This window comes from Dipodomys merriami, unplaced genomic scaffold (assembly GCF_024711535.1).
Source record: "Dipodomys merriami isolate MVZ:Mamm:240054 unplaced genomic scaffold, mDipMer1.0.p SCAF_59, whole genome shotgun sequence".
Taxonomy (NCBI): domain Eukaryota; kingdom Metazoa; phylum Chordata; class Mammalia; order Rodentia; family Heteromyidae; genus Dipodomys; species Dipodomys merriami.
This window is the reverse complement of record NW_027206168.1, coordinates 7,232,048-7,247,221: the sequence shown is the minus strand read 5'-3', so window position 1 is coordinate 7,247,221 and position 15,174 is coordinate 7,232,048. Positions and strand designations below refer to the sequence as shown.

Here is a 15,174-nt window from a genome sequence, read left to right as displayed (position 1 = left end):
CGGAAGCGCGCGCGTGCGCGCGCCGCTGCAAGTCTCGCGGTGTTTGCATTTGAACCGTTCGGCGGGCGCCGACCATGGCTACGTCGCTCCGGCCGCCGGGAAGCCGGCTGCTCCGCACGTACGGGGCCGGGGGCGGCGGGAGGCTGCGGCGACGGCCCTGCGAGGCGGCCGTCCACTGGTTCTCGCCGCAGGACCGGGGGCGCTTCTTCAGCAGCGCCAGCAGCGAAGCGTCCTCCCCGTCCGTCGCCTCCGACGACCCCGACGATCCCGACTTCCGCGGCAGCCCGGCGGCCCGGCCCGGCAGGCGGGAGGCCCGGTCCCGGTGCACGGTGACCGCTCGGTCTTGGCGCCCGAGGCTACGAGCGCGGCCCCCGCAGCAGTGCAGCACTCCGTGCGGCTCGCGCCGCCCGCCGCCCTTCCCGAGCCCCAGCCCCAGCCCCGGCCGAGACCCCGGCGTGTGCGCCCTGGACCCCAGCGCCTCCCTGTTCAGCTCGCCGGCCCCATCTGGGTCCCCGGGTTCGCCGGATGCAGCCCCGCGCGGCCGCCGCCTCCCCGCACCCTTCCCGGCCACGGGAGGAGGCAGTGTCGTCCGGGAAACTCGCGGAGCGCGCGGCGGTCCCCGGCCGGCCCCCCGCAGCCCCACAGATTTATTGGGAAGCCTCGAGGACGCTGAGTGCAGGCCCGCGGCCGAGGACGCCACGGGGCCGCGGCAGCGAGAGGGACTGGAGGGCCCGAGCACAAGGAAGAGCCGGGCCGCAGACCAGGGGGCCAGAGGCTGCCGGGGACTTAACTCACCTGGGGAAGTCGACAGGCCTGTGAGAGCCGGCCCAAGCCGGAAAAGGAAACATCAAGAAGGTATGGAGACCTCCGCCCTCCATTATCACCACACTAAAAACGGCTCAAAGATGGGAAGAGATTCGTTCCTGTCCCAGAATGTGACTCATCGAGACAAAGCCTGCTCTTGGGCCAAAACCAGGGCCTCCTTAAATCTCCACAAGAAGAAAGTTGTGACTGATGTGTCAGAGGTATGCAGCAGCCACACCTTGGCCACTTCTCTCTCAGCATCCCTATCAGAGTGTTCAAACCCTTCTATCATGAACAGAACAAATAGTGCACTTTTCTCTTGTCATTCCTCTTTTATGCATTTGCTAAGCCCCTTAAAGACTGTACATGTTCCAGACAGAAAGGCATCTGATGCTGAAAAGGTGTATGGGGAATGCAATCAAGAAGGTCCTATCCCCTTTAGCTCTTGCTTTCCCATAGAAAAACTGGAACATTGTGAGAAGATTGGGGAAGGGGTGTTTGGTGAGGTGTTTCAGACAATGGCTGGCCAAACACCTGTAGCACTAAAAATCATCGCCATTGAAGGATCAAATTTAGTGAATGGATCATATCAGAAAACCTTTGAGGAAATCCTGCCAGAAATTATCATTTCCAAAGAGTTAAGCCTCTTGTCTGATGAGGCATGCAACCGCACAGAAGGCTTTATTGGGTTGAACTCAGTGCACTGTGTCCAAGGGTCTTACCCTCCCTTGCTCCTCCAGGCCTGGGATCACTATAACTCAACCAAAGGGTCTCAGAATGATAGGCCTGACATTTTTGAGGAAGACCAACTCTTCATTATACTGGAATTTGAGTTTGGTGGCATGGACTTAGAGCAAATGAAAACAAAGTTGTCCTCCCTTGCTACTGCAAAGAGCATTTTACATCAGATCACTGCCTCCCTCGCAGTGGCAGAGACATCACTGCACTTTGAGCACCGGGACTTGCACTGGGGAAATGTGCTGTTAAAGAAAACCAACCGCAAGGAACTCCACTACACCCTCAATGGAAAGACCAACGCCATTCCCACCCATGGTTTGCAAGTCAACATCATTGACTATACCCTGTCCCGTGTGGAGCGGGATGGGACTGTTGTTTTCTGTGACATTTCCACAGATGAAGAGCTATTTACAGGTGAAGGTGACTACCAGTTTGAGATCTACAGGCTCATGAGGAGGGAGAACAACAACTGCTGGGATGAATATCACCCTTACAACAATGTCCTCTGGCTACATTACCTCACAGACAAGATTCTGAATCAAATGACCTTTAAGTCTAAATGTAATACCCCTGCCATGAAGCAAATGAAGAAGAAGCTCCAACATTTCCACAAGACAGCACTGAACTTCAGATCTGCCACTGACTTGCTCTGCCAACACAGTCTGTTTCAGTAAGCCAGTGTATCTTACTCCCTTAAACAGAGGGGCCCTGGTCTTGAAGCCTCTGGTGCAGTTTTTCAGTTTCCATCCCCAATCTCAGGGTGGAAACTGAAATTTTGGTTGAATTGGTTAAGGTTGTTGTTAACAGATGTTCTTTAAACTACCTATGAGAACAAGTATTTACAACCTGTAAGTCTGCTTCCTAGTTGTCAGCAAAATCTATCTGTAAAGTGCATATTTTTGTTTTTGAGCCTTGATCTTTTATGTCGCCTGAGCAAAGTGCAAACAATCAGGAAAGCCCAGGCCTCAGCTGTTAGGCTGAGTTGCTGCTTTTAGATATTAGGCTGCCTTTGGGAACTGGACAAAAGATAGTGAACTGAAAGCAAAGGCTTTAGGAAAGACTAGAGGGAGAGAAAGGGAAGACAATTTATAGAGGGAAGTGTGGGATGTTTTTCAAGTTCTCATAAAGCAGAATTTCAATTTTCAAAAGGGAAATAAACGTTTTCATGGCTACTAATAATGTTGGAAATTTTGCTTCTTATCAAAGTGAGGAAAAGAAATATTTTAAGAGGTGAGTAATCAATATTCCTTCTGTTTTCCCCTGGTTAATTAATCTTGATTTTTTTTTGTTGATTGATCGGTGTAGGGGGTTGTTTGTTTGACTATGTAGCCTTGAACTCATGATCTGCCTATCTTAGCTAGCCTTCTGAGTGTTGGGATTACAGTCATACTCAGCTATTAACCTTTTTTTTCCCCTAAAGTTCTAGTTTTTATATTGTTGAGATCTGTAGATACACTAGAAAGAGATGTGATTGTGATAAAGAATCACTTTTACATACCTGAGTTTTTGTCAGATTTTTCACTCTTACAATCTGGAGACCTTGTAATTTAATTGGGACACAAATTTGCAAGTGGAATTTGGCTCCAAAGACATTTTCTCCATGTATCTGTCAAATGAAATCAGAGCAGGAGAGTAAGTATGGTGGCACATACCTGTGACCTCAGCAGTCAGGACACTGAGGCAGGAGATCATGAGTTTGAGACCAGCCTGAGATGCTGAGATGCTTCAAACAGGAAGGGAAAGGAGGAAGGAAAAATCACTGGTAGTGTTGGTTTGCGACAAGCACTAAGCACTCACACTGAAAAGGAATTCTTTGTGTTCAGGAAGTCCCAGGCTTGCATTCATGTACATCACTGATGGTCTGCAATTAAGAGAAAATAAATTAAGCCTCAAAGTCCCCTTCTCCTTTTGAATGTATTGAATTGTATATACTAGTATAGAGAGTACCAGCCCCTTAAAAGGAATCAAAACTGAATGTCAGTTTAAAATGTTTATAAGGTGGTTGGGGTGAGGTAGACTATTGTGTCTAGGTGAGCTGGTTTGTTTATAATGATCACTACTCAGAGTGGTCTTCCTAATTTCTAGCCCTATAGTCCTTTTCCATCCATACCATCATATCTGTTCCCTCTTATAGAAAAATAGTTGGTGATTTTTGTTTGTTTTTTGCTGGGCCTGGGACTTGAACTCTGGGCCCAGGTGCTGATCCTGAGCTTTTGTACTCACAGCTAGTGCTCTACCATTTGAGCCACAGCGCCACATTTGCTGTGGGTGGGGGAGAGGGGCGGGTGTTAATTGGAGATAATGGAGATGAGTCTCATGAACTTTCCTGACTGGGCTGGCTTTGAACCACATCCTCAGATCTCATCCTCCTGAGTAGCTGAGATTACAGGTGTGAGCCACCAACACCCTGGTTTGGCAGTGCTCTTTTTGATGACCACTGTGAAGTTTCTAGAACCCAAACATTAGTGTCCTAGATCAGTGTCAGATGCTTCAGAGAAGACAAGGACCACATATCACCTTGCCAGCAGGTCCATCACAAGAGGCCTGAAGCTGTCCTGTGTGAGGAATTACACAGGCATCAGCCCCTTGGAAGTTCTTACCTGGGGAGAACAGCAGTGAAGGCATGCCGGAATTGAAGACTGTGAGTCTCTCTGGCCAAAGACCTTTCCTCAGAGCTGGGAATACAAATGTAAACAAGTGACTAAATAAGAAACCACCCTTAAAAAGTATTAACTTTATATATATATATATATATATATATATATATATATATATACATATATTGGTCAGTCGTGGGGCTTGAACTCTGGGCCTGGGTGAGGTCCCTGAGCTTTTCCGCTCAAGGCAAGTACTCTACCACTTGAGCCACAGTGCCACTTCCGGTTTTCTGGTGGTTAATTGGACTTTCCTGCCTGGGCTGGTGTTAAAGGGCAATCTTCAGATCACAGCCTCCTTCTGAGTAACTAGGATTACAGGCATGAGCCACCAGTGCCCAGCTAATTTTTTTTTCTTTCTTTTTTTGGTCTAGTTGTGGGGCCTGAACTCTGGGCCTGGGTGCTGTCCCTCAGCTCTTCAGCTCAAGGCTAGCACTCTACCACTTGAGCCACAGCGCCACTTCCAGCTTTCTTTTTGCTTATGTGGTGCTGAGGAATCGAACCCAGGGCCTCATGCATGCAAGGCAAACGCTCTACCACTGAGCCACCTTCCCAGCCCTCAGCTAATTTTTTTACTCAGGGCTGGGTGCTGTCCTTGAGCCTTTTTTTCCTCAGAGCTAGCACTCTACCACTTGAACCTCTGCTCCACTCAGGACTTTTTTGGTATTAGAGATAAGTCTCATAGACTTTCCTGTCTGGGCTGGCTTCAAACTTAAATCCTCAAATCTCAGCTTCCTGAGTATTACAGGTGTAAGCCACCTGACTAAATGGACTTTTTAAGCCTAAATATTGTTCACATTGTGGGCCAGATAATTCTTCGTTGTGGACTCGCCCTGTATATTGTATGATGGTTAGCAACATCCTTGGTAGTACCTTCCTCTGTCATGACAATCAAAAATGCCTCCAGACATTGCCTCTGGGGAGCAGAATCACCCTGACACCATACAACATCCTACCCTATACAAGGGGATTGGCAGATGACAGTTACTCCCAAGTTAAAACCATAACTAGGAATCTTTGCTAGCTGGGCATTGGTGGCTCATGCCTATAATCCTAGTCACTCAGGAGGCTGAGATATGAGGATCATGGTTTGAAGCCAGCTCAGGCAGACAAATCTGAGAAACTTTTATGTCCAGTTAATCACCAAAAAGTCAGAAATGGATGTATGGCTCAAGTGGTAAAGTGCTAACTTTGAGTGAAAAAGCCAAATGAGGAAAGATAGATAGATAGATAGATAGATAGATAGATAGATAGATAGATAGATAGATAGATAGATAGATAGATAGATAGATAGATAGATATCTTTGATAACAAGAAGAGAAGACAGAGTCACTGTCAGAATACAGAGGCTCCCAGAGGTTTCCCTGATCTCTGGGCAGTGGGGTTATGATAGCAGTCATGTCACATGTTATTGTGTGCTGTGTTGCAGGCACTACTTACTTGGAGATCGTCACAGTGATGTCTGCTGTCCTGTTGGGGAAGGGGAAGGCATTCTCTAGCTGCCAAACTACTGAGGCATTTGCCTGTTTTAAAGAGAGAGAAATAGTCACTTGATACCATTCATAATCCAAACTGCTTACTAATTAAACAGAGCTAGGAAAAGTGTTAGTTCTATACATGTTAACACCCTGCACTCCACATCCATAATTGCAAGTAAGCCTCAAATGCAAATGCAGAGTAAAGTTGGCAATCAACCCTTTTCTGCTGCAGATAGATCATTTGATTTGATGCCCTTCCACACTTGCATACCTGGGATGAACTGACACTAAGCTATGGATGTATTTTGAGAAACTATCCCCATCCATTATGCCACTTTCAGAGCTATTCTAGCAGTCCTGAGCATTGCTGAGAGAAGCACAGTGGCCACAACTGAAAGACCTGAATGAGGCTCAGGTGTGGACAGCACTGACTTCAGGTAGGAAGAAGAGCCAGCTTATCCAATAGACTCACAGATGACTTCTTGAGTATGGGGTGGCCAATCTTGCAGTTCATGACCAGGGCAGAAGCAACTGGCACTGGATCATCACACTGAATGTCTGGAGAGAAAGGCTGTTAACACAGAAGGAGATGCTGTTCTTAAGTAGCAAAAAACATTTCCTAACACAAATTTAATAATCATTCACTGATTTTCTACATGCCAGATGATATGGCCAGAGCTGGGGACCCAGTCTTCCTCACAAGCTGGGCAAGAGAGCTCAGTGGGAGAAAGCTAAAGAGGTGTTTTTGTTTTGTGTCATGCAGGGGCTCAAATTTGGGACCTGGGCACTGTCCCCAAGCTTTTTTGCTCAAAGATACTATTCTACCACTTAAGTCACTGATCACTTGCAACTTTTCTTTTTTTTTTTGGTGGTTAATTGGAAATAAGAGTCTCAAGGACTTTCTTGTCTGGTCTGGCTTCAAGCCTCCATCCTCAGATCTCAGCCTCCTGAGAAGCTAGGATTATAGGCATAAGCCACAGGTGCCTGACTAAAGTAGAGTTTAGATACAATGCCTAAGGTGGTTCAGTGACAGCAGCAGAGAGCAAAAATGGCAGGAGGTTGGTTCTAGCTAGGTTGACTACAATCCTCACGGGAAGGGCATATTGCTTTGGCACTGGGCTGTGGATTAATGTCCCATTTACCTTAAGTATATAAGATAGAAACTTAATCTGTTTCACTTTGTCAAAGTGACAGCACAAATAGCCTAGGACCAACTCCTGGGATGCTACACTATCATTGCAACGGAGTGAAATTTATTGAGGCACTGCAATTAGGAAGCTGCATTGTGGCATCAGATCCAGTAAAGGAAAAGATAGTTATTAAGGGATTCTAGGAATGACTGGAGCTCAGGTAAAGCATGAATAAAGCTGTTTTAATAGCAAAGCAGGGCTGTATAAAGGGGTCAGTCTGGGACAGGTCTAGACTGTGGAGTGGTCCACTGATGATTAATTACAGATGAAAGCTGTGTCCAGAACATTTTTTTTTTTTGTCAAGGGGGTTAAACTCAGCCTGGGCGCTGTCCCTGAGTTCTTCAGCTCAAGGCGAGCACTCTACCGCTTGAGCCACAGCGCCACTTCCAGTTTTCTAGTCATTTATTGGAGATAAGAGTCTCACGGTCTTTCCTGCCCGGCCTCTCTTTGAACTACGATCCTCAGATCTCAGCCTCCTGAGAAGCTAGGATTACAGGTGTGAGCCACCTGCGCCTGGCTGTCCAGAACATTTTATCTGAAGCTCTGTAAGATAGAAATTCAATCTGCTTCTTTGTAAAGTGACATAGTTTCTCCAGGCAAGAGAGAAATGATTTCATAGTTACTGATACAACTTCAAGTATCAGTCTCAGCTAGGTGCTGGTGACTCACACCTGTAATCCTAGCTTCTCAGAAGGCTGAGATCTGAGGATCGTGGTTCGAAGCCAGCCCAGGCAGAAAAGCCCAGGAAAATCATCTCCAGTTAACCATCAAAAAGCTAAAAGTGGAGCTGTGCCTTGAGTGGTACAGCTAAGGGGCAGCATCCAGGCCCTGAGTTCAAGCCACAGTAGTAGTACCAAAAAATTAAAAGAAAAACAGGCACACAGCAAAGGAAGCACAAGTGAATATGCTTCCAGAGCTGCTCTCATACCTTCCACATCTTCTTAAACTGTAAGTTTTGGGGGTAACTCAAAGCCATGCTTGTCATGAAGGAGTCTTCCCCAGAGTTCATTAGGCTGATGTTCATGGTAAGCTCTTTGGTGAGACCCACTACCAGCTCTTGCCTGTACAGGTGAAGATAAAAACATTACCTGTATGCAATCTGCAAAGCTTCAATACAGTAGGATAACAGTGTGTGTCTCTGTATATATGTGCACACTCACCAGTCTTGGAGCTTGAACTGTCCTTGAGGTCTATTTTGCTCAAGGCTAGCACTCTATTACTTGAGCCACAGCTCCATTTATGGCTTTGTTGCCCAGGCTGGCTTTGAACCTCGATCATCGCACCTCAGCCTCCTGAGTAGCTAGGGTTACAAGCATGAGCTGCCACCACCCAGCTTTAGGATAGCATATTATTCTTAGCTAAATTGCCTTAAGGATTCTCTTTTATGTGTTTGGTACTGATGTTTGACCTCAGGACCTCACATTTCCTAGGTTGGTGCTCTACCTCTCAAGCACACTTCCAACCCTGTTTTTTGTTTGTTTTGCTGTATTTTGAGATAGAGTTGCAATAACTTCTATGCCCAGGCAGGCCTCAAAACAATCCTTCCCATCTGAGCCTCCCAAAAAGCTAGGATTTAAGGTGTAAACTATCTGTGCCCAGCTTAAACGATGCATTCAGCTTACATTCTCTTCCCCTCAACAGAAGCACACACCTGGATACTACACCCACCGGAGTTGCTAGGTGAGATTATAATGTACACCATTTAGTACTATCATATTCCAAATGCCAAACACTGTGCTTCATATGCCCAATCCCCATAATAACCCTACAAAATAGTACCACTACTCTATTTTGCAGAAGAGAAAACAAGCCAAGAGAGGTCAATTTACCTGAGATCTAGTAGCCACCAAAGAAAGTTACAGAAATCATGTCTATAATCCTAGCTACTCAGGAGGCTGAGATCTGAGGATCAAGGTTTGAAGCCAGCCCAGGCAGAAAAGTCCATGAAACTATCTCCAATCAAAAAGCCAGAAGTGAATGTGTGGCTCAAGGGGTAGTATAGTAGCCTTGAGAAAAACAAAGCTACGGGACAGCGCCTAGGACTCTGAGTTCAAGCAAGAAAGAGAGAAGAAAGGAAAGAAAGAAAAGGAAAGGGAAGGGAAAGAAAGGATGAAAAGGAAGGAAAGAAAAGAAAAAGGAACGAAGAATTCAGTCCATATTTTCTAAGAACAATTTACCCTAGATAAGGTCCTCTATGACACAAATGTACCTGTTCCACAAAGGTTTTTGGAGCCCTGAATATGTGCCAGCTGCTTGCTCAGTGCTGGAGAACAGAGTACCCTAGACACAGTTCTGCCTTTGTCTCAGGGAGCCCTCTCTGTTGGCCTCAGCTTTCTCACTCAGTCACTCAGACCCAAGTCAAAGGCTACTGTTAAAGAACATGAGTCTGTTCAGCCTGGGGAGGAGAAGCCTTTGGAATATATAAGAACTTCCCCTGACTGTCAAGAGACTTAAGTAGTTGACAACATAGTAGGACAACATAGTAACAGCACAATGGTTTTCTGAGACAGGGTCTTGCTTTGTAGTACACTGGAACTCTCCATCCTCCTGTCCACCCTTCTGTGTGTTGTATTACAAACATGCACTACTACACCAAACAAGGAAACAATTTTAACTATTTGCAGTGTCCAAAAATGGCCAGGCACTGGTGGCTCACAAGAGGCTGAGATCCGAGGTTGAATTCCAAAGCCAGTCTAGGCAGACAAATCCAAGAGACTCTTCTCCAATTAACCAGTAAGAAGCCAGAAGTAGAAGTGTGGATTCAAGTGATAGAGTACCAGCCTTGAGTGAGAAAGTCAAGCAAAAGCACAACGCCTCAAGTTCAAGCCTCAGGGCTAGCACAATTTTTTTTAATGTCTAAAGATGAGATATGCAAATCTGGGAAGTGATGTGGCATATCTTTTGTTACTGTTTTGTTGTATTTTTTTAATATTATTTTATTTTATTTGAGAACATACTGTACAGAGGGGCTACAATTACATGGGCAGGATAATGCATACATTTCTTACCAAGCATTGCAGCCTCCTCCTTTGTTTACCCTTCACCTCCCTTCCCAGCCTCCCCCCTCCCCCCACCCAATTATACCCCCCTCCCCCCCCACCGACATTGTAAAGCTGGTTTTGACATGACATTTTGTACTTCTCATTGTTGCAACAGGTCCACCTGAATCCTTAAAGGACTTGTTTGCCCCCATCTCCTCCACATGTTATACTGACATCAAATATAGTGAAAGCGGGGGTTACACTGTGGGGGAGGGACATACAAAGCAACAAAGAAATAATCTTATAAATGCGTTAGAAACATATGCATGAAAGAAACGAAAACATTAAAATACATATTTAAGGGTTCATTTTCCTAACATCACATTATCTGACCTTTTCTGCTTGACTCATACCTATACTAGATATTGCAAATAAGGGAAACCATGGGACCTATGCTTCTTTGGGCTTGGCTTACTTCACTTAATATAATTTTTTCCAAGCCTTTCCATTTCCTAACAAATGGGGAAATGTCATTCTTTCTGATGGAGGCATAGAATTCCATTGTGTATATATACCACATTTTCTTGATCCATTCATCTACTGAGGGGCATCTGGGTTGGTTCCATATCTTAGCTATGCTGCAATAAACATAGTTGTGCTGGTAGCTTTAGTGTGGTCTTGTTTGTAAACATTTGGGTAAATGCCCAAAAGTGGGATTGCTGGATCATAGGGGAGATATATGTGAAGTCTTTTGAGGAACCTCCATACTGCTTTCCAAAGTGGTTGAACAAGTTTACATTCCCACCAACAATGAAGTAAGGTTCCTTTCTGTCCACATCCCCTCCAGCATCTGTTGTTGTTAGAGTTCTTGATTTTTGCTGTTCTAACTGGAGTGAGGTGATATCTCAATGTTGTTTTGATTTGCATTTCTTTTATGGCTAGGGATGTTGAACATTTCTTCATGTGTCTATTGGCCATCCTTCTTTCTTATTCAGAGAAGCTTCTCTTTAAGTCTTTCGCCCACTTATTTATTGGGCAGTTGTTTCTTTGAGGATTTGTTGTTGGGTGGTTTAATTTTTTGAGTTCCAAGTATATTTTAGATATGAGACCCTTGTCAGTTGTATGGCTAGTAAAGATCTCCCAATCGGTGGGCTTTCTATTGATCTTGCTAGCTATGTCATTTGCCCTGCAGAAGCTCTGCAACCGTATGCAATCCCATTTGTCCAACCTTTCTTTGATTTGTTGTGCTTCCGGGTCTCTATTCAGAAAATTTCGGCCTGAGCCAAGGAGACCTAAGGATTCTCCTATTCCATCCTGTAATGTTTTCAGAGTGTCTGCTTTGAGTTCAAGGTCTTTGATCCATTTGGAGTTGATTCTGGTGCAGGGTGATATATAAGGATCTAGCTTTAGTTTTCTACATGTAGTTAACCAATTTTGCCAGCACCATTTACTGAAGAGGCTGTCTTTCTTCCATTCTATTGTTTTAGCTTCCTTATCGAAGATTAGATGGCTATAGGTCTGTAGGTTCATTTCTGGGTTTTCAATTCTATTCCATTGGTCCTGAGGTCTGTTCTTATGCCAATACCAAGCTGTTTTGATTACTATGGCTTTATAGTAGAGTTTGAAATTTGGTATTGATATTCCTCCAGCAGTGTTCTTTCCGTTGAGGCGCGTTTTTGCTATTCGGGGTCTTTTATTGTTCCATATGAATTTTTGGATTGCCTCCTCTATTTCCTTGAAGAATGAGGGTGGAATTTTGATAGGTATCGCGTTGAATTTGTAGATAGCCTTGGGAAGTATTGCCATTTTCACGATGTTAATCTTGCCAATCCAGGAGCATGGGAGGTTTTGCCATTTTTTAAGTTCTGTGTTGATTTCCTTTTTCAAGATTTTAAAGTTTTCATCATAGAGGTCCTTCACTTCTTTGGTTAAGTTAATTCCTAGGTATTTTATTTTTTGTGGGGCTATTACAAATGGAGTTGCTTTCCTAATTTCAGCCACACTTTTCTCATTGTTGGCATATAGAAAAGCCATTGATTTTTGGGGGTTAATTTTATAACCTGCTACTTTGCCAAAGTTTTGAATCAGCTTGAGTAATTTGGGAGTGGAGTCCATGGGATTCTTTAAATACAAGATCATGTCATCTGCAAAGAGGGAGAGTTTTATTTCTTCTTTCCCTATTTGGATCCCCTTTATGTCTGCATCTTGTCTTATTGCATTCTAATATTAGATTTGTTTTGTTGTATTTTTATTTTATCACAGCTGGAATTGGTTGAGGGAAAGATAGAGACAGGGCCTACTATGGAAATCCATGCAAGAGACAGTAGATACATGCCTGCATTAAGACAGCAGTAGTGGAGATGTAAGCAGGGAGGAAAATCAGAGATGATAAAGCTGGGAGATCAGAGAGAGGACTAAAGGACAAATTTGGAGCCAGAGGCCGATGGCTCACACTTGTAATCCTAGCTACTCAAGAAGCCAAGAGCTGATGATCATGGTTTGAAGCCAGCCCCATCAGGGAAGTCTGTGAGACTTAGCTCTAGTTAATCACCAAAAATGCCAGAAGTGGATCTGTAGCTCTGGTGGTAGAGTGCTAGCCTTGAGCAGAAGTAGCTCAGGGACAATGCCTAGGCCCTGAGTGCAAGTCCCAGGACTGGTGTACACACACACAGACAAAAGGACACATTTGGAGCATCTAGTTTGGATGGTTTTCACGAGGGAAGAGAACACAGGAAGGAGACCCCAGGATGGAGGAAGATGAGTTCAGTGTGAGACATGAGCAGAGATGCCTATAGGATAAAAAGTTAGAAGTGCTAAAGGTTGGTTATTCTAGATTCTGTTCTAGATTCCTACAAAGAGATCGGAGCATCACTAGAATATGTGGCAGAGTTTCTTAATCTGAGTGACGTGTTTCAGAAGGATTTAGGATGCAAGCATTTATGGATGCGCTTGTGCTCTCCTAAGGAGAGGGCCTATAGTTTTCATTAGATCTATGTCTGCAAGTCAAAGGCATGCTATCCGCTAGAGGGCAATGCAGGGCAAGTTTTGTGTGTGCTTCATTTCACAGGGAATTAGCTAAACAGTAATTATGTCTGTAATTAATTCCCTGTTAAAAACAGCTGTGTCTGCTCATTGGGCAGTGTTCCAAAGCACTCGAAGGTCATGAATTGGGTCCTCAGTGGGCAGTATTTAGCTGTCCACATCTAAAATGTGAGCCTGGGAGGGCTTACCAGGACTTGAGAAAGTGTCCTTCCCCACAGATGCCAACTCTGGCCAACTGGCTATCAGTGTCATGATATACACATGGCACTAGTTGCCAGAAAAGGATTTTTAAGACAACTGCATGTCACAGGCCTGCCTTATCAGTCCAGTTCTTTTTTTGGGGGGGGGTGTCCAGTCGTGGGGCCTGAACTCTGGGCCTGGGCGCTGTCCCTCAGCTCTTCAGCTCAAGGCTACCACTCTACAACTTGAGCCACAGCTCCACTTCAGGCTTTTTTTTTTTTTTCGCTTATGTGGTGCTGAGGAATTGAACCCAGGGCCTCAAGCATGCAAGGCAAGCGCTCTATCGTTGAGCCACCTTCCCAGCCCTCAGTTCTTTTTTTGAGTGTGTGTGCACACACACTAGTACTGGGGCTTGAACACAGGGTCTGGAAGCTGCCCTTTAGTTTTTTCATTCAAGGCAGGACTTCTACCACTGAAATCCTTGGGCACTGGTGGCTCATACCTATAATCCTAGCTACTCAAGAGGCTGAGATCTGAGGATTACAGTTCAAATCCAGCTCAGGCAGGAAAGTCCATGAGAACTCTTATCTCCAATTAACAACCAGAAAACCGGAAGTGGCTCAAAATAGTAGAGCACTAGCCATCCTTGAACTCAAAAGCTCAAAAACAACTTCAAAGCCCTGTGTTTAAGCCCCATGAGCAACAGAAAGAAAAAAAAAAGTGCAATTCTCAGATCTCAGCCTCCTGAGTAACTAGAATTACAGGCATGAGCCACCAGAGCCTGGTGAGTCAGATTTCTGACCTGTAAAATAAGAATTCATATCTCCGTATCAATGAGATAATCAATGGGAAAGGGGTGAGGGTAGAAGGGACTATGTAATTGCTCCAGGAGGTGTTTGCCCAGGATGAAGTTAACTATAAAGACAGGATCAAACTCACTGAGAGATGGTGGTGGCCAACTGGAACTCAGCAATGCAAAACAGCTTGTTCTTGCAGGCCTTCTCGTAGGGCAGCTGTAACCAGAGGAGCAAGGGTCAGTGAGGTGGAAGGGGCTTCACCTTTCACAGCAGCCCTGCCTCTTGACCTTCTGAGGATATTTGGCCTCTCCTGTCTCCTGTCTTAAGTACAATTAGGAGTAAAGGCTGATGCTGGGATGTTTACACACAACCAGGACAGCCTACAAAGATATTCACAGCCCTGGCCTATAACATGGACATACCATGAGTCAGGCCACTGGCCAAAGTAAAGCATGTGGTGCCCTTCATGGAATTATACATATCATACGCACTAAGCAGTAATTCCCATAACAGTCCTCACTAGTGCCATCATAAGGACAGGAAAAACCTGCCTGTAGTCTTTTCAAGGACAGTCAGGAGAGCAGGGCAGGAACAGGAGTCACCCGATCAGATATTAAGCCCACCCCAGTACCATGAGAAAAAGGAAGGAAGGAAGGAAGGAAGGAAAGAAAGAAAGAAGGAAAGAAAAAATGCTATGGGTTCTCTCCTTGGCCAGTCTTCTCTGTAAGTTAACTATTTCCCTTACAATCTTGTTTATGTATCACAGACTAATTCAGGAAGTCATGTTTGGCTCAAAAGCTCCTTTCAAGCTTGAAAATCCCCAATTTGAACTGAAAAATTAGATTTGCTAAAGTAACTATTTTTATAATGAAGGAAACAGCTCAGAAATGGAGCTGTGGCTCAACTGGTAGAGCACCAGCCTTTAGCAAAAAAGCTAAGGGACAGTTCCAGGTCCTTAGTACCAGCACACACACACAAACACACAAATACACACACTAAATCTTTTTCCCAAACCATGTCCCATTACATGTCAAGCTAGATGCATACATAATGTTAAAACAGCTCAACATAATACTTATTACAGAGGAAATAGCCCCAGTGATGGGGTCACTTGATTCCATGTACTTCCTGAGGTAATGACATCCTAAGGACATAACTTCTGTAACAACCCTACCAAAAACACACAGCCTAAATCTGAGGTTCAGTAGTTTATAAGGTTTTCATCATACTGTGTTGTATAGGAACATGCTCTTATTTTTAGGAAATATACACTGAAGTGTGGAAGATAAAAAGGCATCATTTCTGTAACT

At 44.8% G+C, this 15,174-nt stretch overlaps 2 protein-coding genes across 2 annotated transcripts in view; one reads left to right on the top strand and one right to left on the bottom strand.

Annotated features, from left to right (window-relative positions):
• Itgae (integrin subunit alpha E) overlaps nucleotides 1-15,174 on the bottom strand; it is a 71,339-nt gene that overhangs the window by 10,290 nt on the left and 45,875 nt on the right. The window contains exons 20-26 of the mRNA XM_070001758.1: nucleotides 14,007-14,080; nucleotides 7,793-7,925; nucleotides 6,147-6,245; nucleotides 5,637-5,719; nucleotides 4,143-4,217; nucleotides 3,340-3,403; nucleotides 3,041-3,148 (exon numbers count right to left, since the gene is read on the bottom strand). Of these exons, the coding sequence (XP_069857859.1) occupies nucleotides 3,041-3,148; nucleotides 3,340-3,403; nucleotides 4,143-4,217; nucleotides 5,637-5,719; nucleotides 6,147-6,245; nucleotides 7,793-7,925; nucleotides 14,007-14,080 (636 nt within the window). The remainder of the gene's footprint in view (nucleotides 1-3,040; nucleotides 3,149-3,339; nucleotides 3,404-4,142; nucleotides 4,218-5,636; nucleotides 5,720-6,146; nucleotides 6,246-7,792; nucleotides 7,926-14,006; nucleotides 14,081-15,174) is intronic.
• Haspin (histone H3 associated protein kinase) lies at nucleotides 75-2,737 on the top strand. Its single transcript, XM_070001757.1, has one exon. It carries the CDS (start codon nucleotides 75-77, stop codon nucleotides 2,214-2,216), a length of 2,142 nt encoding a protein of 713 aa, XP_069857858.1. The 3' UTR covers nucleotides 2,217-2,737.

What these genes read in the sequence shown, in the direction of transcription:
- Haspin (XM_070001757.1), top strand. Translation starts at nt 75, where the DNA reads ATGGCTACGTCGCTCCGGCCGCCGGGAAGCCGGCTGCTCCGCACGTAC.